Source organism: Takifugu flavidus, chromosome 6 (assembly GCF_003711565.1).
Source record: "Takifugu flavidus isolate HTHZ2018 chromosome 6, ASM371156v2, whole genome shotgun sequence".
Classification (NCBI taxonomy): Eukaryota; Metazoa; Chordata; class Actinopteri; order Tetraodontiformes; family Tetraodontidae; genus Takifugu; species Takifugu flavidus.
In genome coordinates this window covers 6,131,320-6,158,454 of record NC_079525.1, presented here as the reverse complement: position 1 = coordinate 6,158,454, position 27,135 = coordinate 6,131,320, and the positions used below count along the sequence as shown (strand labels likewise).

Genomic DNA, 27,135 nt, shown 5'->3' with positions numbered 1-27,135 from the left:
TTGTTGTTTGTTCTATTGTTATCTCAGGAGCCAGTCAGGCAGGAGGTGTCAAACACTCATTGTAAATGCGACATCAGGGGGGTTGATGATGATCACATTTGCATGAAGAATGGGATCTGGCCACCTGGGAAAACAATGGAAGAGAAGAACTCTACCAACACCAAGTGGGACTGGAGGAAGAGGACGGGGACATCTCAGCGGGGGATCTGGATTGGATTGCATGGACATTGTGAATTTGCATGTGTGTGACTATAAAGGACTGGGCCAAGGGATAGTTAGGGGGTCAGACTTCGTGCCCTGACGATTAACTCTGTTGTTGTTAGGGTTATGAACTGGCCCGGAGCTCTGTAATATTTGTATCTGGAATTGGTTCTATTGTCAAATACATTTCGAAATTGGTACTTTTCTTCTCGGAGTCTTCATTCAACGAACACGCGGATCGGCAGCTACATACGGGAGGTATTGCGATCCAACAATTTGGTGACCCCGACGTGATGAAGAGAGAAGTCATCTGAGGCAGAGAATTCAACAACGGTCACTTCGGAGGACAACTGACGACAAAGGGATCCCTAATAAAGGTAAGCAGACACCTGTTTAATCAAGCTCTGCATATTGGCAATTTCCAAAAATTTGTCGTCACTGTCAATTGAAGTGTCCTAGTTATAAATTCCAGATACAAATATTGAAACGACTGAAATAAGTACGGTTAGAGTCCGTAAATAAGTACGGTTAGAGTCCGTTAAGAATTACGGTTAGAGTCCGGAAAATAGACGGTTAGAGTCCGGAAGTACTGTTGAGAAAACAGGGAATAGACGGTTAGAGTAAACCGTAACTAGTACAGTGCTGTATTGCTGTATGCAGTGCACTGTATATCAAAAAGAATTGGGTTTGGACTCGGAGTGCAGTTGACGGGACGGACACTCCCGACGCCCGAGATTTGTGTTTTTGTGTGGGTTGGAAAAGTGCCAGAGTGAACGTGAATTAAAAGGCTCTTTGTCCTTGGGAATTAACCCCCAGAGTGGAACCGGATCAAAGACGTTTGATCTAGAAGCTTGTTTCACTGAGGCATTGAGTTGACCGTTGGAGTCATTCACATTCAATCTCACTTGGGAGCATAGTTAAAGATGGAACTGGAATGTGGTAAATTGTGCTGGGATAAGGGAGAATGTTCTCCCTATCCTCGGTCTGTGGAAGAACAGTGGAAGTGGACTCTTGATCAGGTGGTGAGTGGCATCAAAGAAGAGGACAGGGAGAGAGAATTGGATGCAATAAAAAAGTTGTGGAAGGAAGCTCAGAAGCAGAAGATACTTCCCCCTCCAGAGGTGAAGGTTAATTTAGCTGAAGCATTGTGTAAGTGGGAGTCAGAAATTCACACTAGATTACAAGATCATTTGGATAATCCAAAATTAGGGTTTATAGCAGGAAAATCATGGAAAAAACAGGGTAAGGAGTTAGAAGATAAGCGTCGAAGGATACATGTTGTGGCTGTGGCATGTGCAGCGGTGCACTATTTCAGATCTGGGAGGGTCACACGAGTGCCCAATGTAGAGAAGCCTTTATTAAAAGATCTAAACCAGACACTGACACTTAACACCACTCTTTACCCATCATTACCTACTACCTCTTCCCCACCCCCATATCAATTGCCAATTTTGACTATTAACAGTGGTCAGTTAGATGTGGACAGAGATGAAGAACTGCAGGAGTTACGTGAGACAGTGTGTGAACTTTGGAGACAGGTTAGAAGGATCAAACAGAGACAGAAAGAGGTTGGAGATAAGTTAGGAAAAAATGAATTTAGAGAGGAAGTTCAGGTGGGTTGCCCTAAAATCTCCCAACAAACTATATTTAAAAAACAGGACAGTCAAAAATCTACATTAAATATCTTTAAAACACTTAGCAATCATATAAAACAAGCGAAAAGAGTTGATCCCTCAGGAGGATTTGCCAGGGCTGAGCGCAGGGAGGAGAAGGCAAGATTGATTTATGGCAGTGATAAAGAGGAGAGTGAGAATAAGACAGACACCTTCAAACTTCCGGCTACATTTATTGGGGAATTGGAGCATCAGGAGCATGTTCATCCTCAGACAGAATTATATGAAAAGGATCAGGGTTCAAGTATGGGGAATTGTGAATTAGAATTATGGGAAGAGAGTGAGTGTGAGTATAGAGGTGAACCGTTGACAGGGGCCATAAATAATGAGGAGGTGGGTCAAATACACACGCAGAGTAAGGGGCCCGTTTCAGGAATGCCGCAGCTACAGGCCCCTCTGATACAGAAAAGAGGAGGACAGGAACCGGTATATATTCCATTTGCAATTACAGACATCAATTGTTTAGTGGATAAGATGCCCCCACCCGCAGAGGGAGGCGGCAAGTGGATGTCCAGACTTTTTAGCTTAACACAGAGCATGCAGCTGGCGATGGGAGACTTTAGAGGAATTCTAGGGAGACAAGTCTCTCTCTGGGATTTGGATAAAGTTGAGGTAGCAGCAGGCATTAAAGATAGACCTAATGCTGCACGTTTTGGGCCTTGTGCAACCAGGGTTGGTGAAGCTATGAGACAGGTATTTCCAATATCTCCAGGAGCAATGCAGAATTTAAGATTTAAGTGGGAGGAAAGTGAGTCGGCACATGGATTCCTTACGAGGTGTAAAGAGGAATGGATGTGTGCCACAGGGTGCCATCCTGGTTCAGATAATCTACACACCACTTTGTTCCATCAGGCCATAATTTTAGGACTTCCACAGTTAGTGAAAGAAGCCATGGAAGGAAATCCTGACCTTCCAGGCAGCACGGCAGATGTCTGGGAGAGACATCTTTCACACCACATCAACACATTTAAAGCTAAACAACAGGGAAAGAAAGAGGAGGTGATGACAGCCCAGGAACAGCTCCTAAAAATGCAGTTAGATGAAGCACTGAAAAAGCTTAATGATAAACAAAAGGAAGAGAAACAGATGGTTCAGCAGTTTCCTCGGCAGGTGCAGCCAGATCAGTTATGTCCGCAACAAGATTTTGCTCCGATAAACCCGTATTGGGTCAGTCCAAGGGGAGGCATGTGTGGGAGACGCGGCAGGCAGGGATACGGCTTGATAGGCGGGTACTTAGGCCGAGATCAGTGTCACGCCTGCAAAGGGTATGGTCATTGGCAAAGGGACTGTCCATATCGCAACTACCCGGAGGTACCAGGCAGTGTTCCACCATCCAATGGAATTTATCACTGGAACCGATCTCATCTGACACCGTCGACCTTGTGGGGTTCTCAGGAAGCCCGGAGAGACTGCCATTTTCTGTGCCATTAGTGACTCATTTTGCTGGACAGACTGTATTGCACCCCTTTGTCATTTCACCACATTGCCCTATCAACCTGTTGGGACGAGATCTCCTGGTGAGGACAGGAGCAGCAATTCTGTGTGGAGACAAAGGTTTGGTGGTGCAATTTCCTAATGGACTAAAACTAAACTGCTGTATTCCACACCAAGGTGTGAGGGGACAAATGCTGATGAGCCCGACACCCTCTCCAGAACAGGGGGTGTGGGCCGACATTTATTGGGGAGAACTTGAGCCGGAGACCTCACCCGGTGTCGGTGTTGTGGCATTGTTTCAGAGCTGGAGGCCCTGGTTGTCGATGCTAAGTCCTTTTGCCCGCCAGTTGATCCCTATCATGTCACCCTATTTTACGACCGTGGGAATAATGAGGTCTATCAGGATGCGTTTAGAGAAAAGTTAGAAGGAAATTTTTGGATGATTACATCACCGTGTTTGTGTGTTGGGCCTGAAGGTGTGGCTGCGCAGGTTGACTTTACTGCTGAACAGAATGAGTGGTATGAGAGACTGTAAAGGAAATGTTGTCATTTCTGGGTCTCGCAAGATATAATAGACATTTTATTCCTGCATTTTCAGAAAAGTCTACGCCCCTACGTACAATGGTGAATGAACAGGGAATGCGTGATTTGACAGCCCGGTTAACATGGACAACTGAGGGAGAGAAAGCATTCATTGTACTTAAACAGGCATTCAGCACAGCTGCACATTTGGCAGTTCCAGATTATAAAGATACTTTCTTTTTGGATGTTTCTGAAGGAGAACATACAGCAAATGGTGTTCTCTTTCAGAAAAAAGGGGGTGACAGGAAAGTATTAATGGATGCAAGTATAATACTGGACCCCATTGAAAACAGGCAGCCACCATGTGTAAGGCATGTGGCAGGGGTAGAAATTTTTTTACAAGAAACAGCACATTTAGTGATGGGTCACGCTCTGACAGTACTTACAACACATAGTGTGGTATCACTGGTCAGCTCAGCAGCATTCACCATGACCTCACTTAGACAGACCAGGATGGACAGGATTTTAACTGCACCACACATAACACACACACACACCTATAAAACATGAAGCAGAGATGAGGCAACTGACACAGGCACTCGTGGAACCAGCGGAGGTCACAGTCATAAAATGCAAAGGTCACGGCAAGGAGAACTCTTTAGAGGGAAAAGGTAATGAGGCGGCAGATCAGGCAGCAAGGAAGGCAGCAGGTTATAAACCAAGTTTCAGTTTGTTGATGGCAGAGAAAACGGTTCAGGAAATTCTTCGGTTTGGAAGGAAAAGGGGGGCTGTGGAAGTTGAAGGAATTTGGCGGGTCCCAGACGGCAGACCTGTTCTCCCGCCCAGTCTGTTAGATGCCGCGCTGGAAGAGGCCCACGGCCTGACACACTGCGGGAAACCACGAATGATGCAGAGAATAAAGTTTCCAGTTGCCCCAATGGGCAAGAAAATTATAGATTTCACTGATATGTTAGATAGGGTCAATAGGTTCCGATACCTCTTGGTCGCAGTGGATGCATACACTGGCTGGCCAGAGGCGGTTCCCGTAAAAGTAGAAGAGGCAAAAAGCGTTATTAAATTTTTGATTAATCCGGCACATGGTTTCCCAAACAAATTAGATCTGACAATGGAACTCATTTTAAGAATAGAGATTTACAATCCATAGGCCAGCCCAGCACTTTTATGAAATGTAGATTTTATTTTGGTCAACTAAAAACGACTCTCTCAGTTTTCTCCCAACAGGCAACCTCTGTAACCAGTCAGTAAGGATCCAGGAATTCCACACACAGCTGAGTGGGTTCTTCTGAGAGTCATCAAGCAAAGTGGTCAGGGCACAGGTGGACGGGCCACTTTGAAGTTGCAGAGCGAACATTACTTGTTAACCCTAACATACTAACACCCTAACACATTAACCCTAACACTGGTATTATTGGAATCAATGTACCCCAGCAGGTAATTCACAGAGAACGCTTGGACGGATTGAGGAACATCTAAAGACGATGGCATCATGATTAAACGTCTATTATTCTTCATTACATCAAGAGGAGTTGTCAATGAATTGTTTGTATTGGCCTAGCTTAGGCTAGGCCAAAAGGGGGATTGTTGAGAATTGTCTATCTTGTTATGTGTTTCACCATATGTTTCTGTCTTCTCTTAGAAGTTAGGCAAGGTAGACTCATTGGTAAATGTAATAAAAACAGAGACATTCCATTTGCAGGATTGTTGTTTGTTCTATTGTTATCTCAGGAGCCAGTCAGGCAGGAGGTGTCAAACACTCATTGTAAATGCGACATCAGGGGGGTTGATGATGATCACATTTGCATGAAGAATGGGATCTGGCCACCTGGGAAAACAATGGAAGAGAAGAACTCTACCAACACCAAGTGGGACTGGAGGAAGAGGACGGGGACATCTCAGCGGGGGATCTGGATTGGATTGCATGGACATTGTGAATTTGCATGTGTGTGACTATAAAGGACTGGGCCAAGGGATAGTTAGGGGGTCAGACTTCGTGCCCTGACGATTAACTCTGTTGTTGTTAGGGTTATGAACTGGCCCGGAGCTCTGTAATATTTGTATCTGGAATTGGTTCTATTGTCAAATACATTTCGAAATTGGTACTTTTCTTCTCGGAGTCTTCATTCAACGAACACGCGGATCGGCAGCTACATACGGGAGGTATTGCGATCCAACACCATCCAGGACCTGAAAGTGTTGAGTTGCCTAAATAAACCCATTGTTCCATTCCAACTTGTCCTCCAGCCAGTGTGACCACAACAACTTGGTGGTTTGCTCTAGGAGGGGAGAGGGTTGGAGTGTGATTGGGTGTGCGACCTTAACCAACTAAGCACCGACACCAGCGAGGACGAGTTGAACACCAGTAACAAACTTCAGTTCCTCTTGTTGGAGCTGTTGCAACAAGCAAACTTAAAGATCTTTAGACAGCTTCTGCCTGTGTAGCACTCAGCAAATCTCCCCAATCAGTCCAGGGAGGGCCTGATGGGGCTCTTTTACTTAGGTCATTCGTTGAATCACATTTGAATCACAGAATCACCAATAAATTAAATACGGATATCATTTCCCTTTTTTCACCATTTTTTTTATTACATTTTTCTAAGGGGTAAAAATAAGGGATTAACACAAAAATGAGAGAGAAGACCTTTGGCCAAGCCAACAAATCAGCTTTCAGATCTGTTTGCTGCGGGTGGGGGCGGCAGGTTAGAATGGGAAATTAAATTGCATCAGGCCAACATTTTCGTTCGAAAAATACAGACTTTTACAGTCAAAGAGACTTAAAACAGAATTAAATATTCAAAACGATCAAGCGGCAAAGACAAATAATATCTTGCTCTATTTGTATTGACATCAAACCGGCACCTGCAAACCCATTCGGTAAAAAAGTGAGTTATCACTTCTAACCGCTAGAGGGAAGCAAAGTACCTATATCGGTGTAACGGGAATTTATCACCATCATCTGACTCTAGGGCAGCTGTCGGCAACCCGTGGCTCTGGAGCCACATGCGGCTCTTTGGCGCCGCCCTAGTGGCTCCCTGGAGCTTTTTCAAAAATATGAAAATGGAAATTGTTTTAATATAATTTCTGCAGGAGGAAAAACGTGACAAACATTCTTAAAGTTCTCCAATGCTGTATAAATGTGTATAATAAATATTTAATTTCAACATCTCATTATAATGGAAGTTAAACTTAAAGCTCCATCGCACAGCAGAGTGGCCACGTGGTGCCTCATTCTCTCCAGGATGCGCTGCAGGGAAAATAAACATTTAATCATGAACGCTCATTATGTATTTGTAGCCTTATTATCATTTGGAAAGTAGGCTAATACAGCTAATATAGACACTTACAGCATGTGTTGCCTTTATTATAAGCCCTATATAAGGCTTTAATTTTTTGCGGCTCCAGACAGATTTGTTTCTTGTTTTTTTGGTCCAATATGGCTCTTCCAATATTTTGGGTTGCCGACCTCTGCTCTAGGGTGTACGTCTCTGATGATGATGATGATGATGATGATGATGATGATATAAATGATGGTAATACATGATGGTGAAGTACCTATATCGGAGTAACGGGAATTTATCACCATCATCTTCATCATTATCATCATCTGAGACGTACGCCCTGGACTCGTTTCCAGCTCATCGCAAGGATATTATAAGTATAGATTCAAATTATTATTCCACCCTTTCACCACCCTTTAACCTTACAATTTAAATGTTATAAACTGATGTTTAAACTAGCCAGAACGCTTCAAAATCAAACACAGTGCTAAGAGGAATTAACTGTTCCCTGCGGCTCTGGAACACGTGTCAGTATTTATATAAAAATATTGCTGCTTCAAGCATGTCAGTACTGGCAATCAAACACCGATATGTGACGCCCCCCTCTCTCTCTCTCTCCCTCTCTCCCTCCCTCCTCTTCCTCCTCCTCTTCCTCCTCCTCCCCCCAGTATCTTCCCTCCTCTCCGCTGCTGGAGTTTCAGTTGACCAGCGTCGCAACTGGGCGACGCGCCTCCCGGAGAGCGTATCCTCCTCTGCGCGGCGAACCTGACATTCCTCCACCGGTGACCGTTACTTTAGAATCCTGCTTGACTTTTCCCAAAGTAAACCTTTGGTAGACACGAGTTTTCAGTCTCCTCTCTGAGAACTGCCTCCACACTCCCCAGCGCAACTGAACGACCCCCGTCCGGGAGGATATTTGCTTTCGAAACAGAATCAACAACTGATCAATATTCGAAGATGGTTCGGAAAACGACAGAAGTCTGATTCTGCTGGTTAGTGCTGTTTTCTGGAGGCATCGGCAGCGAGCAGAGGTAAAGGTTATTTATCTATCTATCTATCTATCTATCTATCTATCTATCTATCTATCTATCTATCTATCTATCTATCTATCTATCTATCTATCTATCTATCTATCTATCTATCAGAACTCTTAAATGGAACAGGTCCAGTTTGTTTGGTGGCATCTGGTTATTTTTCTCCTTCTCATTGACCTCCACCTTTTTTTTTCTTTTTTTCAAATTTTTTTTTTGATGTGTGGCTGTAATGAGACTTTTTTCCGTCTTCTCCACTTTCGCCACATTAAATCCATTTAATTTTGACTGGTTGTCCCTCCCATCTCTCCCAGTAAGAAAGCCCAGTTAGACGCTGCACATCAGAAACTGTAGTCGCCTGCTTGATTTGGTGGCAACCTGTTGCTCTTCTTCGTGGAGGCCTGCTTTAACCTCCCTCCACCCTCGGGACACCAGCGATGGGACGCCTCCCACCCCAGAGAACGTCCAGCTGTTCCCAGTCCAGACTGGATCTCTGCGGGGTCCCAGGAGGCAGGTTCTGAGGGTGACCCAAGCAGGAGCCTTCCGTGAGATTATACACCCCCACCCACCCACCCACCCACCCCCAAATCTCTATGATTGGAGGTGAAAAGGTCGTGGTGTGTGAAGGTTGCACTCTGGTTGCATCATGTTTTTCTCTGGAGGTTGGATGGACGCGCTGGGGTGAATTTTTCTGTTGTTGTTGGGTGCGTCAGTATTACAGCCCACTCCAACTACACAGGCTCCCGAAGGGTGGGAGTATGGCTCGCAGACTGTGTGTTTGTTCTGAAACATGTTACATAGCGGGGACCGGAATCCACGTTTCACTGGCAAATGGGGGACATTTTTGGGAAATGAGACATTTCGGCGTTCTGAAATATCTGAATTGGGTTTAGGTCAAAGGTCAGGTATTTATTTGCGTAGGTTGGGGTAAGGGGAATGCAGGAAAGTCCTCTCAAATATAGAAGCGCAAATTTGTGTGTTTTAAACTGGAGGAAGGATGGAAAGAATGAAAATTAGCAGAAAGAAATAGAAAATAGGATACAAGTAAAAAGGAAAGTCGGTGGAAGGAAGAGTAGATCAAATATAACCTTAAAAAGTGTTTTAAGTGTGTTAAAATGATTTCATGATTTAATGATAGCGAGGCTGTAGGTTAAGATCAATTCAGAGCCATCTTTATTTTTTAAAAATGTAAGTCAACAAGCAGAAACTGACACTTTTAGAATAAAAATGAAAGCAGCCCAGATGGTAATAATTTAGTGACGCAGAGAGAAAACCAAATGTAAAGGCCAACGTAAATAACGACCTCTTCAGACGTCCGCACCTGCCTGTTCTGCTCACTAAATATCACATTTAAGCAGTTGTAGTTGTGCATCACTGCATTTTCAGCCTTTCTTCCGCCCCGAGACCCCCACTGAAGCCCCTCCATGTCACCGAGGCCCCTGGACCTCTGCTGTCTCTGCTCTCTGTTAGACTCGGTTGGGTTCAGCAGGTTCAACCCAGAGAACAGCACTTTCCTCCCCTGCGGCGGAGGCAGCCCTCATAAGGGAAGAGGGTGAGATGTGGAGGCCCGGGTCTCCTCTTTGACATTTCCTTTTTTTCTGGCGCTCTCCTCTCCCCTTGGCTCTTAGACTGTTTGTGGTGGGGTTTTTGGACCCAGCCCTGGACCAGACCTTCATTTTTCTCCTCTTAGTTTCAAACCACTAACTAACCACTGGCTCCCTGCGTCTCCCCCTTCCTTTTTCTTCTCCTCCTCCTCCTCTTCCTCCAGGAATGTCGTTTTTACCTCCTACTCTGAATCCTAACATGCTAAAAGCGCGCGAGCCTCCGTGCCAACATCTGCAAATAAACACAGAAATGTCCACGCATGCTCAGTGCACTAAACAAACAGTAGTGCACACACGGCCTCCCGTCAGCGTGCCGACCACCTGTGAGGGTGCACACACATCCATAAACCTCCCTTTCTACTCCCTCTCTTTTCCATTATTCTCCTGAGAGTCCAGCACTGGGCCTTTACTTCCAAACCAAACATAGAGTGAATTCCACAAACCCCACCCCAGCACCCCCCCAACATCACTCCCCGGCCTCCGTCTCTCTCTCTCTCTCTCCCTCCTTCTCCCCTCCCTCAGACTCGTTCTGCTCTGTGTTTAAGGAAGGAACAAATTGCTGGCCCTCTTAAAAATAACAAAAAAAGTCTGACAAACAGCAAAGAAAAGAATCATGAGCAGAGAAGAAAAGGAAACGGACTTAAAGTAAAAACGTGTTGCAGGCGTAAATGATGATTATGGAATAAAGATGAGACTGGAGACCAGGCGATAGTGGGAATATTCTTTTTTCTTTCTTGTCGTTTGATGTCACCTTTGATCTCGGGTCAACGCAGGTTCTGTGATGGCAGTACAAACACATTCGCCGGTACTCAGGAGGTGTATTCCTGCTTCTGGCCCAATGACCTCTGGTTGAAGGTCGTAAAAACAGACGATACCCCAACAAGTAGCACCGTTTGGGGGCGCATGTACACCCGCAGAGCTGAACAGACCGCCTGCATTATATAAAATAGACTTTTAACGGTTTATTTAATTGATTTATAAGTTTCCTTCTCAGGATAAATAATAGATAATTGTTTGGAAAGAACGATTCTACTCCTTCACTGTCCTGTTTTTATTCCAGTCTTCCATCTGCAGAACGTTTTCTTAAGGATCAGCCTCAATTAGTTTCAGCTTTTTTCAAGCAAATTAAGGGAGTCAGGCTAAAACGTTAGCTTGTTTTCTCCTGCGTCCAGAAGCCACAATAACCATTAGGCCTAATTGTTTAAGGAAAACTGGCTTACTTACCTGTGTGGCATCTATTCCCTCCATGTTTGTTGTATTAACCTTTTATGAGGGCTCAAATCACTGACTTTTAGACCTGCAGGGCTCATAATGTCCATAATTTTGAGCTCATTGCCCTCACATTTCATAGCCTTTTTCCTTTCACCCCCTCTTTGTTTCTCCAGTAAGAATGAGAAGAACGGCCTACAGTGCAGCTGGAATGTGTTATTATTTACTGGCTTGGCACACACACACACACACACACACACACACACACACACATACGCAGTGTAAACAAATTGGGTGAATCTGCTCTGCACATAGGAATGCAAGGCACATGTGTTTGTGTGTTTTAGATCTGGATGACAGAGCTGAAGGAATGAAAGAGGGATGAGAGAAAGGAAAAAGGGAGAAATTAAAAACATGAAAGAAAAAAAATGAAAAGGGGCGACGGAGGCGGAGAACCGGAGAGCTTTTTGGGGCTGTCTCAAAGGTTAACAACACGTCTCTCTCTCTCTCTCTCCCCCTCTCCGTCCGCCTCTCTCCACCTCCTCCCTTTCTCTGTCTTTCATTTCCTTTCTTTTCATTCCCCCTGCTTTCCTACGTTCAACACCACCCACGACAACAGCGCCCCCCCCCCCTTCCCCCATCCTTGACATTCTTTCTCCGTGGGTCTCTTTCCACTGCCCCTCAGATGGAGGGAGAAACAACAAGAAGAGGTTTGTGTGGTGGCTGGTGTCATGGTCCCAGATCACGATGGGGGGGTGTAGTTTCCACAGAGCGATGGTGCCAGCAGGGGTGGGTGGGAGGTGATGTGAAACCGCACTGGCGTGGTGCTCAATGGCCTCACAGTCAGAAGGTCCTGGGATCAAACCCCAACTCGGGCCTTGCTTTTCATGGATGTGTGGGTTTGTCCCAGAAACCAAAAGGTTAATCAGGGTGTTTTCCATCCGGTACCGTTGACCGGGAGGTCATGTGGATCCGGCCCGTTGGCACTGCTTCCCACCGCTCCTGGAGGATGGGGGATGAACGCCCTTTACAACCTTCTGTGCTGAAACATCTGAATGAATGAACTTAGATGTTCTGGACCCTTGTGCCTGAACACCAGGGTCCGGGTTCACGTCTCGCCTTTCAGCTCCTGCGCTTCTTCCCAACGCATGACTTTCACCACCCAATAACTCATCAGCCTTGTGTCATCTCTGGCCAAGGGCTCATGGATTCCTCACGCTAATGATAACCATCTTTTTGTCGCTTCAAAAATATAAACTACAAATTCATTAAATTCCCTCTCTAATTGGAATCACATTTGGATTTTTAGAATGTGCCAATTGTGTGTTCCTAAGCAGTTAAGGGAAAGTCTTACTGCGTGACAGGAGGGAATGCTCCCGATGCAAAAGCCAGGCAGAATGAAGCCACGCTGCTGTGTTTTAATTACGCCATGTCGATTGATTTCCACCCACAGAACCAGTCACCAGGAAGGCTCGTTCAGAACTTCAGAATACGAAACACTGTTTTCTCTATTGTGCCTCAGTGGGGCCCCACCCTCCACTTAATAACTATGCTAACTTTTTTTTTAATGCAGTCCCCATCTGGGCAAGCGGTTCGATGGATCAGATCACAATCTGCACAACCCGCAAAGTAGGTTCATCCTCCCAAATGAAATTTTGCCCCTTTCATCTTTTTTCTCAGCTCTGTTTTATGAGCGGGTTTGGTTGGTCGTTGGGGTCGCTCGGCCTTTGCGCGTCACGTGTGAACATTCAGCCAACCGAATCAACAGAAAACACGCTTAATCTGGGCAAAACACGTGCATGTAATGAGCTGCCACAAGGTTTTTAAAGGCCTGGACAGTGTCAGGGAAGTGCGTTTTTAGTCGAGAACCAATTAATCCCTATCCTGAGAGATGACTCCCCCGCTTCGGAGGGCCGCCGCCGCCCACCTCCTAAATGGTAAAGACGCCAGTGTCGACACGAGAGACACTGCAGGCTCGCCTGACAGTTATTGCAGACTTGCTCTGCAACGTTGCATCACTTGGCGCTGCTGGGAGGGGGCGGGGGGGGGATACTGGATAATGGGAAACGTGTGAGGAGAAGCAAAGGGAGGCAGATCACAGCTGACTCCCACAGTTCTCTGCCTCCATCTTTCTCCGTCGGGGGGCCTGTTTTCATTGCTCGCTCTCGTCCTCTCCTGAACTAGAGCTGACATCATAGAAAAGCTGCAGCACATTCACGAGTTGCAAACACCCGGCGGCAAACTTCCGTTTCACCGCCATGGATGCAGTTTGTCTGCATCGGCTGCATTCGGCCCTTGAGATTCTGGGCTCTGCGTTGTGTGTTTCCCTTGTTGTCCGCAGTCCTTTCTTCCTTTGTTCTCTTTCATCTTCCCTGATATTTGCCCTGCAAACAGGGTGTCCAGTTTCAGCCAATTCGATTAAATTCGTGCTAGAATCCCCTCCCGATTCTCTCCTGCAGTCTGTGGCTGAAAGTAACGAAAACAAGCCCCCTCCCCGTCATCCTCCTTGCTTTTACACTGGCATTGCGTAATACCTTATAAGGACGTGGGATGGAGGGATCAAAGGATGTATCCGCTAAAAAATGAGGGCTGATGTTGTTTCAGTGTATTCAGCCCCCCACCCCCAATTCAGCGAAATCCATTCTGGCACTTCAAAAGAAAAATGACATTCGATTTATTCTTAGTTTTACACCCGAGAGAGGAAAAATGGGGCCGAGGCACGTTCAAGACGTGAAGTTCAAACCGGAGGAAATAAAAGCAAAGGGAAACTCAGAGGCGGCAGAGTAAAAATGGAAGAGAAGAAAAAGAGTGGGCCAGAGGAGAGGGGAGGAGAACGGGAGAGGTATGCTCTGCTGGAGGACTGGGAGAGGAAAACCACAGGAAGGAGGGAGAAAGAGAGAAAGAGAGAGGGGGGGGTAAAAATGAGAAGGGAGAGGCCACATCAGGGCGTCGTGCAAGCAGAGGCTTCCTGTGAGAGGAGTGCAGACTCTCGTGTGGATACTGTGTTACAGATGTGGAGGCAGCTACATCCACATGCACATTTTTATATGTCTAGATTTCTCTCCAGTGCTGCTCGACCACGTGATACCATGTAAAATGCATTAAAACGCTCGGCGGCCATGTTATTGTCTTTGGCAACTTCGGGCCAAAACTTTTTGCTGATTGAAGTTGACTTTAGGAAATACGCCGAAACTCTGGCAAGAGTGGGGAAAGGTTACTCCCTGCATGTGCACGGCACCTTGTCTGCGTGTGTGTTTGTGTGCGTATGTGAATGGTTGCGTGTGTGTTTTGCAAGGCACTGGGGGATCCATAAGAGGGTCTGGGCATGTTGCCCAAACGCAGGTCATTGAGGGAAAAGGGGGGAGGACCTGTTTGTGTGTGCGCGCACATGTGTGTGTGTGTGTGTCTGTGTGTGTGTGTGTGTGTGTGTGTGTGTGTGTATGTGTGTGTGTGTGTGTTGTGTGTGTGTGTGTGTGTGTGTGTGTGTGTGTGTGGTGGGGGAACCTCACGTGTGGTTACAAGTTTTGTGCATGTCTCCTGGTAAGACTAAAGTCTGAATGCGTGCCTGGATGCATATGGTTTCGTATATGCGCATGCCATCACAAATAACAGTATGTGTGCGTGAATGTGCGTGTGAGGTTGCTGTGGAATGTGAAACCAGTGTGGTGAGGTAGCTGGCACACTGGCAGATGAACCTAAACACTGACTTCATTGTGGTTTAGCCTCTGCCTCATATTATGTCGTGGGATCCTGTTGGTGATTGTGGTGGAAGAATCTGTGGCGACGGCGAGTTTAGAAGTTGAAGAGGTGCACAGGCGGCTGGAAAGATGCCTGGGAGAATACCAGACTCTGCTTGGAAATCCAACCGCTGAATGTAAATTAATAATATTCCGCTGCCAGCTAGCATTGCATGGCCAATAAAGATTAAGCAGTTGTGCGATAAAGATGCAACTCGTGTCTGACGCCTTTAAGGTTATCTGGGGAGGGAAAATACTGGAAAAATACTGAACGAGCAAATTTTGTTTAGTTTTTGTCCATGAATGTAATGTTTCTTTCTTTTTAAACTTAAACATTAAAGCCGACTCTCTCTCTCCCCCTTCTGGCAGCGAGAATAACTACACCAAAAACTCCGGTTGCAAGGGAACAGCTACCTACTTTTACTGTTCTTGCTGTAGCTAACAAAAAATTTTAAAAAGCTAACAACTCCTGCGCCACAGCTGGACGTCTTGAGAAAGTCTGCAGGTTTTAGCATAGCCGCTTAGCTAGAATGTTCCAAATTCGATTCCAGTTCAGAGCTTTTATATGTGAGTTTGATGTATTCCACTTGACAGTTTGGGTTTACTCTTTCCTCCCTCCGAGCGAGTTCCACTGTGGGTTTTATCTGTGATCTTTACACTCATCGACCTGCAGGGGGCAGTGCAGTAAACCCCCCTAAAATCTAGGTATAATAGAAGACTGACAAAAAGTTGTAAAGTAATATTTGTCAAATACAGACTAAAGTTATTGACTCAAGGTTGATCTGAATTTGTGGCTGTCTCTCCACTTAGGTACGCAGAAGAACCACCAGCAGCTATGTTGTCCCTGGACGAGCCTCTTGACTTAAAGTTACCCTCTAGACGACGAGATGGTCCACTCAGACTTGGGAAGAGGCCTTGTTCTTCCTCCGTCTGTCCTCCTCTCGCTGCCACACGACCACGACTGCTATGCTCCACCTTTCCTTCTCCACCTTCCTCCCCAGGTACAAATGAAGCCCTTCAGTGGGGACCTCTTCTCAGGATTATTATTATAAAAGTTCACACTGTTCAAAATCCAAAAGTTCACACTGTTTCATGAGACGACTCTCAGATGACCACCCAGATCATCAGCATGCTAATGGTTGACAAGGGCTATTTTCAAGTTCTGCCCTCAATGAGTTTAGAAGTGAAGAAGCCTCCTGGAGAGAAGGCGAAATATCTTCAAGAAAAACCTTAACAATTCCAGTCGACACAGAGATCTTACTTGAATAACTATGATCTGGATGATTGAGAATCTACACACACATCTCCTCAGCATTCTCACCATGATAATGCGATAAGCAGATCCTGTCTGTCTTCTCGCTTATGTTTAACCTAATTTTGTAAATCTAATGAAGGGCAACCCGTTTGGCCTCTAACACACATTGTCTGCAGCTTCATCATTGAAGCTTATAATAAGAAGGGTGTGATGTTAACCTGAAGCCCTCCACGATAACTTCATTACGGCTCCTGAGACAGTCTGAATAGACGATTTATCATTGGCGTTTTCCAAAAATGCAAATAATATGTGTTTGAAAATGTCCCTTTGCCCTTTCGGTTCTTTTCTAAAAATGGATTCAGAATGAAGTTAAAGCCAATTTGGTTCACCATCATCTTTCTTATGGGGCAGGCAGCCCGCTAAGAAAGACCTTTGGAAGTAATACTGGTCCAAATGTATTCTAGAGTAGAGGGAGAATTTATGTTTATGAAAGGTTTGGAGCAAGGCCACGTCCTCCATTTCCCTCAAGGTTCATTTAATCCAATAGAACTTTGATGCTTGATAATTTGAGCCCTAGAACATTAGCCTGTCCTTAGTCTATCCTACAAAATCATCCATTATTGAGAATCTTCAGTCCAGCTGTTGTCACTCAACCTTCATCCTCACACATTGTTAATGTCCTGTGCTGTAAAGTGCGAGGCCAGTGTGGTGGCTCAAAGGAGCTGCCATTGTTGTGAAAAGGAGCTGTGTGGTGCACATGTCAAAACACCGCCAAGCTAGATGCGCCGCACCTTTTGTGTAATAATATTTTCCATTTAACATTTGAAAAAAGTGCAATTTTAGTGGAAATGTGGTTTCCAAATGGGTCCTGTGATTCAAGGATGACTGTACTGAAAGGATGGAGCAGTCAATGAAGGTCAGCTGACACAGGAAATTACTCATCAGTGAATCATCACGCTTTCGTAACTCGAGTCTTTATAAAATATACAACAAATAGCCACATTTATTGTAATATCTTTAACTCTTCTGAATAGATTCTCAGTCTCCCTCTCAAGATCGACCAGGACTGTGCTTCAGTCCAGCTCCTGCCTTGGACCTCAGCCTGTCACCTTCCTCCCGTCACACCTCCTCGTTCTCCCCGTCTCCTTCCTCCCCTTCCTCACTCTCCCCGTCCTCCCCTCTGGACTCCCCTGGCAGCAGCAGCAGCCCTCAGCCACACCTCTTCTCACGGGTGAGTCCAGGAGTTCTCACATGGAGACTGCAGGAACGTTGTTGCGTGCTTAGACTCTACCAAGAATAAAGAGTCCTCTGATCCAAACATCTGGTTTATAGATTTGACAGGAAATAGACGAGTTTTGTGAATGAGTTTTTTTCCCCCACTGGCTCCGGTCTCAAGTTTGTTCTCTTTTCAGGAACTAGCTCCTTCTCGAGGTGTGGAGGGCAGAGCTTCACCACAGGGTTACCAGTTCTATCTGCCCGTCGGAAGTCCGCCCAGGGCCTATTTTCCCTCCTCCCCGTTTGTTGGCCAGAACCGAGAGAAGCCGGTTTCTCCAGAGTCGTCTTTATCCTGTCGCTGGATGAAGGTAAAGTTAAGGTCAACCCTCGTAACCCACATAAACCATCAAATCTGAGTTACAATATCTACCTCATCTCTCCTCTTCAGTGCCATCAGCTCTTCACCTCGCTGCAGGACTTGGTGGACCACATCAATGACTTTCATGTCAAGCCCGAAAAGGATTCTGGGTATTGTTGCCAGTGGGAGGGGTGTGCACGGAATGGGAGGGGCTTTAACGCCAGGTAAGTCTAAATCTGAGCTCTCTGCGTGCAGATAATGTCGATATTTTTCATTTAAATAAGCTGGAATCTTTGAAGAATAACTAAGAGATCTTTGGTGTTACAGGTACAAAATGCTGATTCATATCCGCACACACACCAACGAGAAGCCGCACAACTGTCCGACCTGCAACAAGAGTTTCTCACGTCTGGAGAATCTGAAGATCCACACCCGCTCACACACAGGTGAGGACCCCAACAATAACCTGATCCGGGTGCATGATCGTCGGGCACAAATGCTAAAAGTTTGCTTGTTTTACCGGCAGGAGAGAAACCCTACATCTGCCCTTATGAGGGATGCAGCAAACGATACTCAAACTCCAGCGACCGATTCAAACACACCCGCACCCACTACATAGACAAGCCCTACTACTGCAAGATGGCTGGCTGCCTGAAGCGCTACACGGATCCAAGCTCCCTACGCAAGCACATCAAGGCACATGGGCATTTTGTTGCCCAGGAGCAGGGCCCTTCAAATAGACTGGGATCCGGTTTGGGCCAGCCGGGCCACCAGAGCCCCACAGAACTGCCGTCAGCAGGCAGGGCCAGCGTCATCCTCCCCGGAGCTTCTGCAACTCTCCTCGGAGGCCTGGGAACATCTTTGCCACTTTCAGCTTTCTGCCACACCGGAGCTCTGGGCCACCCAGGATTGCCGCTCTTCCCCATGGGAGGAGGAAGAGTTGGCTTGGGACCACTGGGACTCTCAGACTCACTGGTACATTTTGGCCCCACATCCATGTTGGGGCTGGGAGCTCTAAGAGGTATTCGACACATGGGTGGGAGGGAAAGAGAAGAGGAAGAGGAGATGGAGGAGGAGGGGGAAGTCCTGAATCTGTCTGCAGGAGAGCGGTCCAGACCACATGACCGCTTGTCCTGGGTGGTAGTTCCTCCAAGTGCGCTCCTCCTTAAACCAGCTGTTGTCAGCTAGGGAGTGTTTGACATCATGTCTGAAGATCTGTCTGAGTGCACAAGCTTACACACCCTGCTGAACAATTGTGTTCTCGCAAGAGCCCAAAGGTCAACATCATCTGTAAAGCTAACCAGGAACCACTGTAGACAGCCCGGCTGACTGAAATCCACAAAGGTCTCTGTTGATTGTACAAAACCTAAACTACTTTTGGGTCGCAAAATGTGTTAGCACTATGCATGTTTCAGCTATCGTATACTCTCTGATATAAATCACTGTCTTGTGACATGTTAAAATGCCTATAAGCCATTCCATAGCTATGACACTCAGTTACCTTTGTGACCGAGGTCTTCTTTCTGCCATTTATTAATCATAGACCAATGAAAAGCTGACTCAGATCGAACAGCAAAGCACTCAAGGAACAAAGTATTTTGTCTAGATATTTTGTCTATGAGAGTGAATTTTCTGGAACTGGGTCGAGGTGTTGACAGGGAAACAGTGTTTTTTGCAGTTTACGCCAGATTCTTCTCTGTAACATCACAGTGACCAGTATGAGTGGACTGGTGTGTACAACACGGAAGCTAAACTTGACATTTCGATGTAGGCTGGTCTAAAATATGTGCCAAAGATCTGACAAAGGACGTAAGCTCCAGCTGCAGGTGAAGGGCAGAGCAAAAACCAGAGAAGGACAAATATATAAAAGTTTTAATGTGTGAAACCAGTGGAGCTGCTCCACTTCTCAGTCAGAAGCACTGACAAATGTGTGTAGTCCAAACATCCCATTCATCTTCATTCACCAGCAGCGCAACAATAACGTCGTCCTCAGGGAGATTATATCAAGGTTTTTTTTTTACAACCGCAAGAGTAAACAACCCTTGGAAAGTTGTGTTCTGTCCAATCTTCAACAGAGACAAAAGACAAAATAGATGAAAACTCACAGGTACATCTATAGCTTGGTTAAAATTACTTTCTCATTTCTTCTCAAAGTCAAATCAGAGGCTACTTTATCTCATTTTCCTGTTTTCAGTCAACACCACGAGGCATCATCCCTGACTCCTTGTCTCCTTTGTGACGTTATGAGCAAAATACGAGTTTAGTGCATCGGTTCGTCGCCTCAAAGCAAAGGAAACAATGTGTTTGATTTCTATCCTCAATCATCTCCACTCGTAAATATTGTTGCTCCATGATGGAGCCCACTTTGGTTTTGATCATAAACCTTTTTCTGAAGAACTCACATCAGATTAGAGGAACGTCAACCGTCGTTTCTTAATTCTCACTTTTCCTGGTTCAGTTCCAGTTGGAGCCTTTATGCATGTTGCTCCCGTACCTGCAGGGCTTTTCCCAGTTAGTTGGAATGTTTGACTGAAGACTTAAAATTGCTCATAGGTGTGTGTATGTGTGTGTTCCTTGCAATTAACTGGTGACCTGTCTTGTTTGCATATCCACCTCTCTCGGAAAAAGCACATAAATCTGTGTTGACAAAAACTGGATGAGGATTTTAGATTAACTGTCTCGCATGCAGTTTAGCTTTTTGCTTCATCATATCAAGACAATGATCTCTGTGGGATCAGCAGCCACTCAGAAACAAGAACAGTAAAGAAACAGATGGCCGAGACATATTTTCTAAACTGTTGCTCTAGTATTTTTTTTTTAAAAAGTGAATGTTTGACAATGGCCAAACTGTGGCCAGTATCAGTGTTGATGTATTACATATTCTTTCTTTGCACATTTATTTATCCCAGTCAGTATTTCAAAATGTGTCTAAGTGCCTTGTGTTTCAACTGACATTATATTACATTATATATGAGAGTATGTACACAAATGTAAAGTTTTGTTATTTTTAGACAACTGAAACTCAATAACATGACAACGGATGTGTTTTTGCATCAGGGCCACTGCAACACTTTAGAAACTTTATCGTGACTTCATGGCAGTAAGTAAATAAATGATATATAAAACAAATCTGTTTGTGACTATTTGTGAAATACATCCACAAAGGATTTAATTTCCTGCTATCTATTTATGGCGCCATGTATAAAGGGATGGTCACCAGGATCTGTCAGTGTTGATATCCATAAACAACAATTACAAATGATGGGAGTTGGGGCACTTACTGAAGTAAAAAGATGTAAGTTTTTATATATATGATGAAATTCAATAATAATAATAATGCGAAATTTGGGGAAAACGGGCTTTTCGTTAGCTGTGAAATATGTATTAAAGCTGCGAGTCAATAATGGGAGGAAATTGTTGTTGTACCTAGTCTTGGACAACAGGTGGCGTGACGCGCTCATTGCTGTTTACCACACTCCAAATTAACCAACGAAGAAGACGATTGCGGTGGGAGCTGTTGTTGCGTGTTTGATCGTCATTACAGTCTGTGAAAAATAAAAATATGGATAGTAGAGGTTTCGGTTCTGGTAGGTATTCATTTTATGTTACAGATACAAAAAAGCATATCGACATTTCATCATATATTCTGTATTAATTACGTTTTCTGTTAGCATCCGAGACGGGCCTGATGTGTTAGCATTTAGCTTGCACTCAGTAGATCGCCGAATGTACCGTGAAACAAAGATAGATTAGCTAATTGCTAAGAAGCTATTTTTGAAAGCTGGCGACATCAGTTTATCAAAACTACTCTGGCGTATATTTTGTTTTACTTGGCTGCTAATTTTCATATGTTTCACATGTGTTAAAATGGTCTCGTAAATGGGCCTATCCCTGTCTTTAAAATGGAGTCAGTTTAGACTAACCGACACTAATAGATCCACCCAAGCTATTACAACTACTATTATTGCGATTTTTTTTTCATTTAAACTAAAAAGAATAGTCAGCCTAATGGCAAATTAGACTAATTGTCACCAAGTAGTGGTCTTATCGCGCTTTTATTTGTCAAACGTATGTTCCAGGTGACATACACACCCCAACCAATAAAGACGGAGACTGGGGTTGAATATTGGTATTTTTGGGGCGTCAGTCTGCGTGTCTCTGTGTAGTATATAATTTTTGTTTTATTGTTATATTTTCCCAACAGGATACTCCAGCTGGGGAGGTGGTGGAGGAGGAGGCGGCAGTGGCAACGGAGGCAACGGGAACAGAGGTACGTTTGCACAGCACGTTGTCTTTATATTTATGGCACAATTGACGTTTCTTTTTAATATGTAGAGAATTTAAGTTTAATTAGGTAAGGATCTCTTGAACATAAATATATACTTTTACTTAGGAAGTTACCTTTGCATGTAAAATTCAGTTAATTTAGTCGGATTAAACCAGTGGAAACTCGCTGAACCTGCCTCATTAAACAGATTACAGTGTTGCTGTTAAAGGCCTTCAATCCAGTATGTCAACATAATACAAATATCTGGGTGTGTTGTAGACAGAGGAACTACTCTTGTCTAGTTAACAACCTTATTTTGCAATAAATGATGTTCAAAACAGCATCAATTACCAAATACAGGTGTGTAACAGGAATCCTCTCATATTTTCAGGTTCTGGTGGCTATGACTCAATGTCTGGCCTTGGGGGCTATGGAAGTGGCGGCCACATGAAGAGGTGTCTCACTGGGGCCGATGCTGTCATTGCCAAAATTAACCAACGCCTTGACATGCTCACTCAGTTGGAGGGGGGATTTAAAGGGTCTCGATGTGACAGGTAATCATTTCGTCTTCTCCTCTCTGCCTTCTTTCATGAGCAGGTACTGGTTAGATATGCAAACCAGGGATATAGCTACTTTGATAGTAGTCATTTTACATGGTAACCTTTCATCGAATGATTTGGGCTGTCAACCTGCCTGGACGGATAACTCTCACCCTCGTCTCTGATGGAAATGGGTACACTCCAGGTTGGTTGTTTGGTGGCATGTGGATGTGATCATACATGGATGTTGGGGGAAAATATGACAACTCCACATTTGATAGTGGGGAAACCCACTAGCTGCACATTTAGAACACAATTTGGTTGGCAACAGTGGGACAGTTCATCCTTTTCCAAAACCCTTTGACATTTGTATTTGTTCAAAACTCCGTTTGATTGTATTCCGTTAAACTCATCCTCGATATGGCCTAACCCCGTGTTCTGGTTTTAGGTTATAAAAGAGAGATGAGTTCATGGGCGGTAGTATTATCGCTTCCTTATCAATAACTGTGGTATATACATAAACTTGGCCCACTTTTTCTCATCCTGTGCATAAGAATTTACCATAATCGTGACTGCCCAGGATATTTTTTTTGTCCAGCGAGTTTCAAGACCCCAGTTCTTTTGACAGACTTTTATCACGAAACTGCAGAGTACCGTGTAATGTCCATCAAAGAGCATGGTTGGATGACGTTACGTAACCATAATCATTACCTTGATCAGATTGTTAGGTTGATAAGTATCACCCTTTTCTGATCAAACATGGTTTCTGAAATTGGAAGAAAACAAAAGAGAAAGCGAGGCCATGGAGGAGAAGGAAAAGCAGGTGGAAAATTCCAAACCTGACTGTAGTCCCTGCCTCCCCTGCTCTCTGCTGTTCTCTGTCAACCCTCTTCCTCCCTCCTGCAGGTTTGACCAGTATGAGTCATTTGACTCACGCCCCTCCGGTTTCACCTCCTCCCGCGATCTCTACAGATCTGGCGGAAGTAGCTATGGTTTTGGTGATGCTCGTGAGGACAACATGCCGGTGGGCCAGCGAGGCGGCTCAGGCTTCGGAGAGGGATTTGGGCTAGGTGGGGGAGGAGGCTTTGGCAGCCCCTCCTCCTCCTATGGAGTCGCAAAAATGCGACAGAATATGAGAGAGTCCTTCACCAGTGGCCAGGGAGGAGGCTCTGGAGGTGGAGGTGGAGGATGGGCTGGAGCAGGCCGACGTTCCCCCAGAAGGGGTGGAAGTGGCGGAGTTCGAGGAGTTGGAGGAGGTTATGGAAGCCGCAGGCCCGACCCCACTCCAATTGGTGGAGGCGGGCGGGGAGGTGGTGGTAGAGGAAAGCTCCCATCCCTCCTGTCCAACCGCATGTACCCTGAAAGTGGGGGCTTCCACCAGGGTTCCATTCAAGGGCCTCAAGACTTTCCAGGGAGGCATTTTGGCGGGGGCCCACGGGCTGGCCGTCAGCGAGGCCGCAAGAGACCCCTCAACAAAGTAAGTACCTCCAACCAAATCTGAGCTCCTCAGATATTGGGAAACATTTAAGCTGTTTCTGATACCATCTGGCAACTCAACATCATGTGCTGTAGTGCCTGTATATGTGTAGGTTTGTCAATAACAAGTCCAAACTTATTTGATGCTTCATTCAACCACCAGCCTTTATCTCACGTGGTCAGAAAAGCCTCGTGGACCTGCCAGTTTCTTTTAAGTATCGGCAAGCGATAACTGTCCCTTCCCTTTGGTTTTTGGGGACATTAAATGACCTTCTTCCTCCTTCTTTTCCCCTTTGTCGCTTGTCCTTGTCAGGTTTTAGATTTGATAGCACTAGGAGAAGAAATTACATCTTCTAATTGGCCCTGACATTCCAGTGTAGAGAACTGGTTCCAGGTTCTGTTAATGGCCCTGGAAAGCCTCTTTGTGGATTAATTTGTGTTGAATTTAGCAGGTAAAGCCTCAGCATGATATGCAGAAGAAGAGAAAGCAAAGCCTCACCGCTGCTGATGAGCCAGAGTCAAAGATAAATAGGATGGAGGGCGATGCTGCAGACGCTCCACAAGGTACTTTATCATCAAAATCCATCATTTATTCAACTCGGTTTTTCTGGGGGTTTTGGTAGATTTTTAAATTCCAGTCTTTTTCAATGTATAATTGGAACAAAAGCGACCAAAGAGTTGGGCATCAGTAACATTTATCCCCAGGTGGTGATATCGGTCTGCTGTAAAAGTAAGAAGCACATCAGAAATGCTTACTTTTTACATGAGTGTGTTCTATTTCCTTAGAGCAAACTGAGAAAAATGGTGATGACAGTGAAACAAACGCTGAACCAAAGGTCAGTCGGTTACATTCACATCTACATGACAACTTGAGCAAGAGATTCCAGTTGTCATTAATGCATCAAAGTCAACCCCTAAACTGCATTTTTTTTAAAAATAAATAATCAACAAAGACTTATTTTCTCTTCTCAGGAAGCAAATCCTGCTGTGGATGCAGAGAAAGGTAACTTCCCTGAAGCTCCTTCTCACCGTTTTACATTATCCTGGAAATACAGTGCACCTAATAACTGCTCTTGTGACTAGCTTCACCTAAAGCAGAGGAGAAAAAAGTTCAGCATGGTAAACAGTCTCCAGGCCAAAACGTGGACAAGCACCCAAAAATGAGGAAGAGGAGGGGTTTCCTGGAAAGGTGAGCTGATGTTTACCTCTCTGTGATGGTGTTCAGGACCTGTTTGGCTGTCCATGAACCTGAATGATGCATTCAGTTTACTGTAACTTATTTTTGGATAACCCTTCATTTTCCCGAACAGGGTGATGTTTGCATGCTCTGTGTGCAAGTTTCGTTCCTTCTACAAGGAGGAGATGGAAGCGCACCTGGACAGTCGCTTTCATAAGGACCACTTCAAGTTCCTTTCAGGGCAGCTGTCCAAGCCAACCACAGACTTCCTGCAGGTGAAACTCATAAAATATTGGACTTATTTTGAAAGGACAAGAAAGTTGCATCTGATCTTAGACTAATCCTTTAAACCCTTTGATCTTTTTGTAGGAATATTTGCAGAATAAGTTCAAGAAGACAGAGCAGAGGGTTAGCCAGATGGAGAACCACAGCGCTGCCATTTGCCAGATGTACAGAGAACAGGACCTCACTAAAGGTGCGCAGCAACAGCCACAGGCAACCGCAGGTACAGATACAAGCTTCTAATGGCTAATGACGCTAATGTCTGTAGAGCTCAGCATGGAGCACTTCATGAGGAAGGTGGAGGCAGCCCACTGTGCAGCGTGTGACCTTTTCATCCCCATGCAGCCCCACCTGATTCAAAAACACATCAAGTCACCTGATCACAACTACAACCGTAAGGTAAATTGGCATGCCGTAGGAAAAAAATCGAGAAAGAACATAGTTGTTTCACATTAGCGACAGGATTCTTTAGTCCTTAAGTAATGAAGTGTGGGAATTATTGGTCATGCAGAACCAGGGTATCATTAATGTATGAATTTCGGCTGGGTTTTTTTCCCATCTCTAGGGCATGATGGAGCAGTCAAAGAGGGCCAGTCTGTCGGTCGCTCGTAGCATCCTCAACCACAAGCTCATTGGCAAGAAGTTGGAGAGCTACTTAAAGGTCTGTTTTATAGCATGGCATTGGCCCAATTTCTTAGAACCAGCATCAGTTAAAATGGAAATTTTATTTATGTCTTTATGGCTGCTGTTGGGTGAAACATTTTTCAGTGCTGTACTCTCTGCTAACAGGGTGAGAATCCGTTCTCTGGTAACCAAGATGACCAGGATCCTGAGGACTCCATGGTGATCGAGGGGTCTGAACAGGAGTTAATCTCCGAGGCCGCAGGTGGCGAGACGGTCGAGGGCCCAGTCCAACCTGAAGGGGAAGCGGGTCAAGAAGAGTTTGAAGGCGAAGCACCAGCAGCAACAGGAGCGGATGAAGAAAAAATAGAGGAGGAGCAAGGAACGCAGGGGGAAGGGGAGGAGGTGGCAGTGGAGGAGGAAGAGCAGCAGGACAACCAGGAAGAGGATGAAGGTTTTGAAATTGGAGGGGAAGAAGAGGGGTACGTCGTACAGGACGAGATTGGCGAGGAAGGGTTACACATTGAGCTGGAGGATGAAGGATTAGAGGTGGCGGAAGAAGAAGAAAAGAATGATGAGTGACTGTTGCACCCTGAGAACTATTTTTCTAGTGATTTGTTCCCTACAATCCCAAACTCTTTTTTTACCACCTAATCCCACCACTTCCAGTGTTGGATTAACATGTTTATATTATTTAGATGTGGAGGGAAGAATATTGAGCTCATTTTTCATGTACTTGTGCCTTTTGTTTTTCTTTGTTTTGATTGGTTTTGTCCAGAACTAAGTTTTTATTGTGTATATCTGATTCAAATAATGCCATAGCAGTCTGTCCTTTTTGTTGATGATTTTTCAACCATTCATGTAAAACAGGTTTTACATCTTATCATACAGTTGTGGGTGTGACCGAGGTTATCAGACATTTATGTAAAATATTCAGAATTTATATCATATGGTAATCAATGTGGACTCTAACAGAAATAAAACTGGTGAATAAATCACACTTTTGTATTGAGATCAAACTAGCGTATTATAGAACACAAATGTGTAGGCCTTGGCATTGAATAGCAGGAATGTTTTGTCTAAAGGAATAAACATTGCTTCACCTTATATCTGGCAGTAATTTCTGTGACATTTTAAAAGCGTTCATCTGTATGTCGACGTTTTAAAGTCTAGTACCATCTTTGACCACAAGATGGGGACATGTACGTGAACATGAAAGGGAAAAAGACGAACGCGCG

The 27,135-nt window shown here is 44.9% G+C and overlaps 2 protein-coding genes across 4 annotated transcripts; both read left to right on the top strand.

Moving 5' to 3' along the window:
* The first annotated feature begins 7,816 nt into the window (after positions 1–7,816).
* Positions 7,817–20,664, top strand: LOC130526857 (zinc finger protein GLIS2-like). Of its 2 annotated transcripts, XM_057034838.1 has the most exons (8): positions 7,817–8,157; positions 12,544–12,599; positions 15,518–15,708; positions 16,997–17,193; positions 17,375–17,545; positions 17,626–17,759; positions 17,863–17,981; positions 18,062–20,664. In XM_057034838.1, exons 3-8 carry the CDS (start codon positions 15,543–15,545, stop codon positions 18,721–18,723), a joined length of 1,449 nt encoding a protein of 482 aa, XP_056890818.1. In that variant the 5' UTR covers positions 7,817–8,157; positions 12,544–12,599; positions 15,518–15,542; the 3' UTR covers positions 18,724–20,664. The 2 variants fall into 2 exon arrangements, with proteins under 2 accessions (XP_056890818.1, XP_056890817.1); XM_057034837.1 differs by lacking the exon at positions 12,544–12,599.
* A 340-nt stretch (positions 20,665–21,004) lies between these two features.
* akap8l (A kinase (PRKA) anchor protein 8-like) lies at positions 21,005–27,004 on the top strand. Of its 2 annotated transcripts, none has more exons than XM_057034794.1 (13): positions 21,005–21,122; positions 21,740–21,805; positions 22,194–22,356; positions 23,248–23,818; positions 24,267–24,381; positions 24,604–24,653; positions 24,790–24,820; positions 24,901–25,006; positions 25,128–25,269; positions 25,364–25,469; positions 25,545–25,675; positions 25,842–25,937; positions 26,066–27,004. In XM_057034794.1, the coding sequence occupies exons 1-13, from the start codon at positions 21,098–21,100 to the stop codon at positions 26,477–26,479; spliced, it is 2,016 nt and encodes a 671-aa protein (XP_056890774.1). In that variant the 5' UTR covers positions 21,005–21,097; the 3' UTR covers positions 26,480–27,004. The 2 variants fall into 2 exon arrangements, with proteins under 2 accessions (XP_056890774.1, XP_056890775.1); XM_057034795.1 differs by having other exon boundaries at positions 21,024–21,122; positions 24,270–24,381.
* The last annotated feature ends 131 nt before the right edge of the window (positions 27,005–27,135 follow it).

Coding starts and splice junctions, on each gene's coding strand:
- LOC130526857 (XM_057034837.1), top strand. CDS start 15,543: ATGTTGTCCCTGGACGAGCCTCTTGACTTAAAGTTACCCTCTAGACGA. Junction 15,709..16,996: donor TTCTCCACCTTCCTCCCCAG/GTACAAATGAAG, acceptor TCTTCTGAATAG/ATTCTCAGTCTCCCTCTCAA. Junction 17,760..17,862: donor GGGAGGGGCTTTAACGCCAG/GTAAGTCTAAAT, acceptor TTGGTGTTACAG/GTACAAAATGCTGATTCATA.
- akap8l (XM_057034794.1), top strand. CDS start 21,098: ATGGATAGTAGAGGTTTCGGTTCTG. Junction 21,123..21,739: donor TAGTAGAGGTTTCGGTTCTG/GTAGGTATTCAT, acceptor TTTTCCCAACAG/GATACTCCAGCTGGGGAGGT. Junction 24,654..24,789: donor AAACAAACGCTGAACCAAAG/GTCAGTCGGTTA, acceptor TTCTCTTCTCAG/GAAGCAAATCCTGCTGTGGA.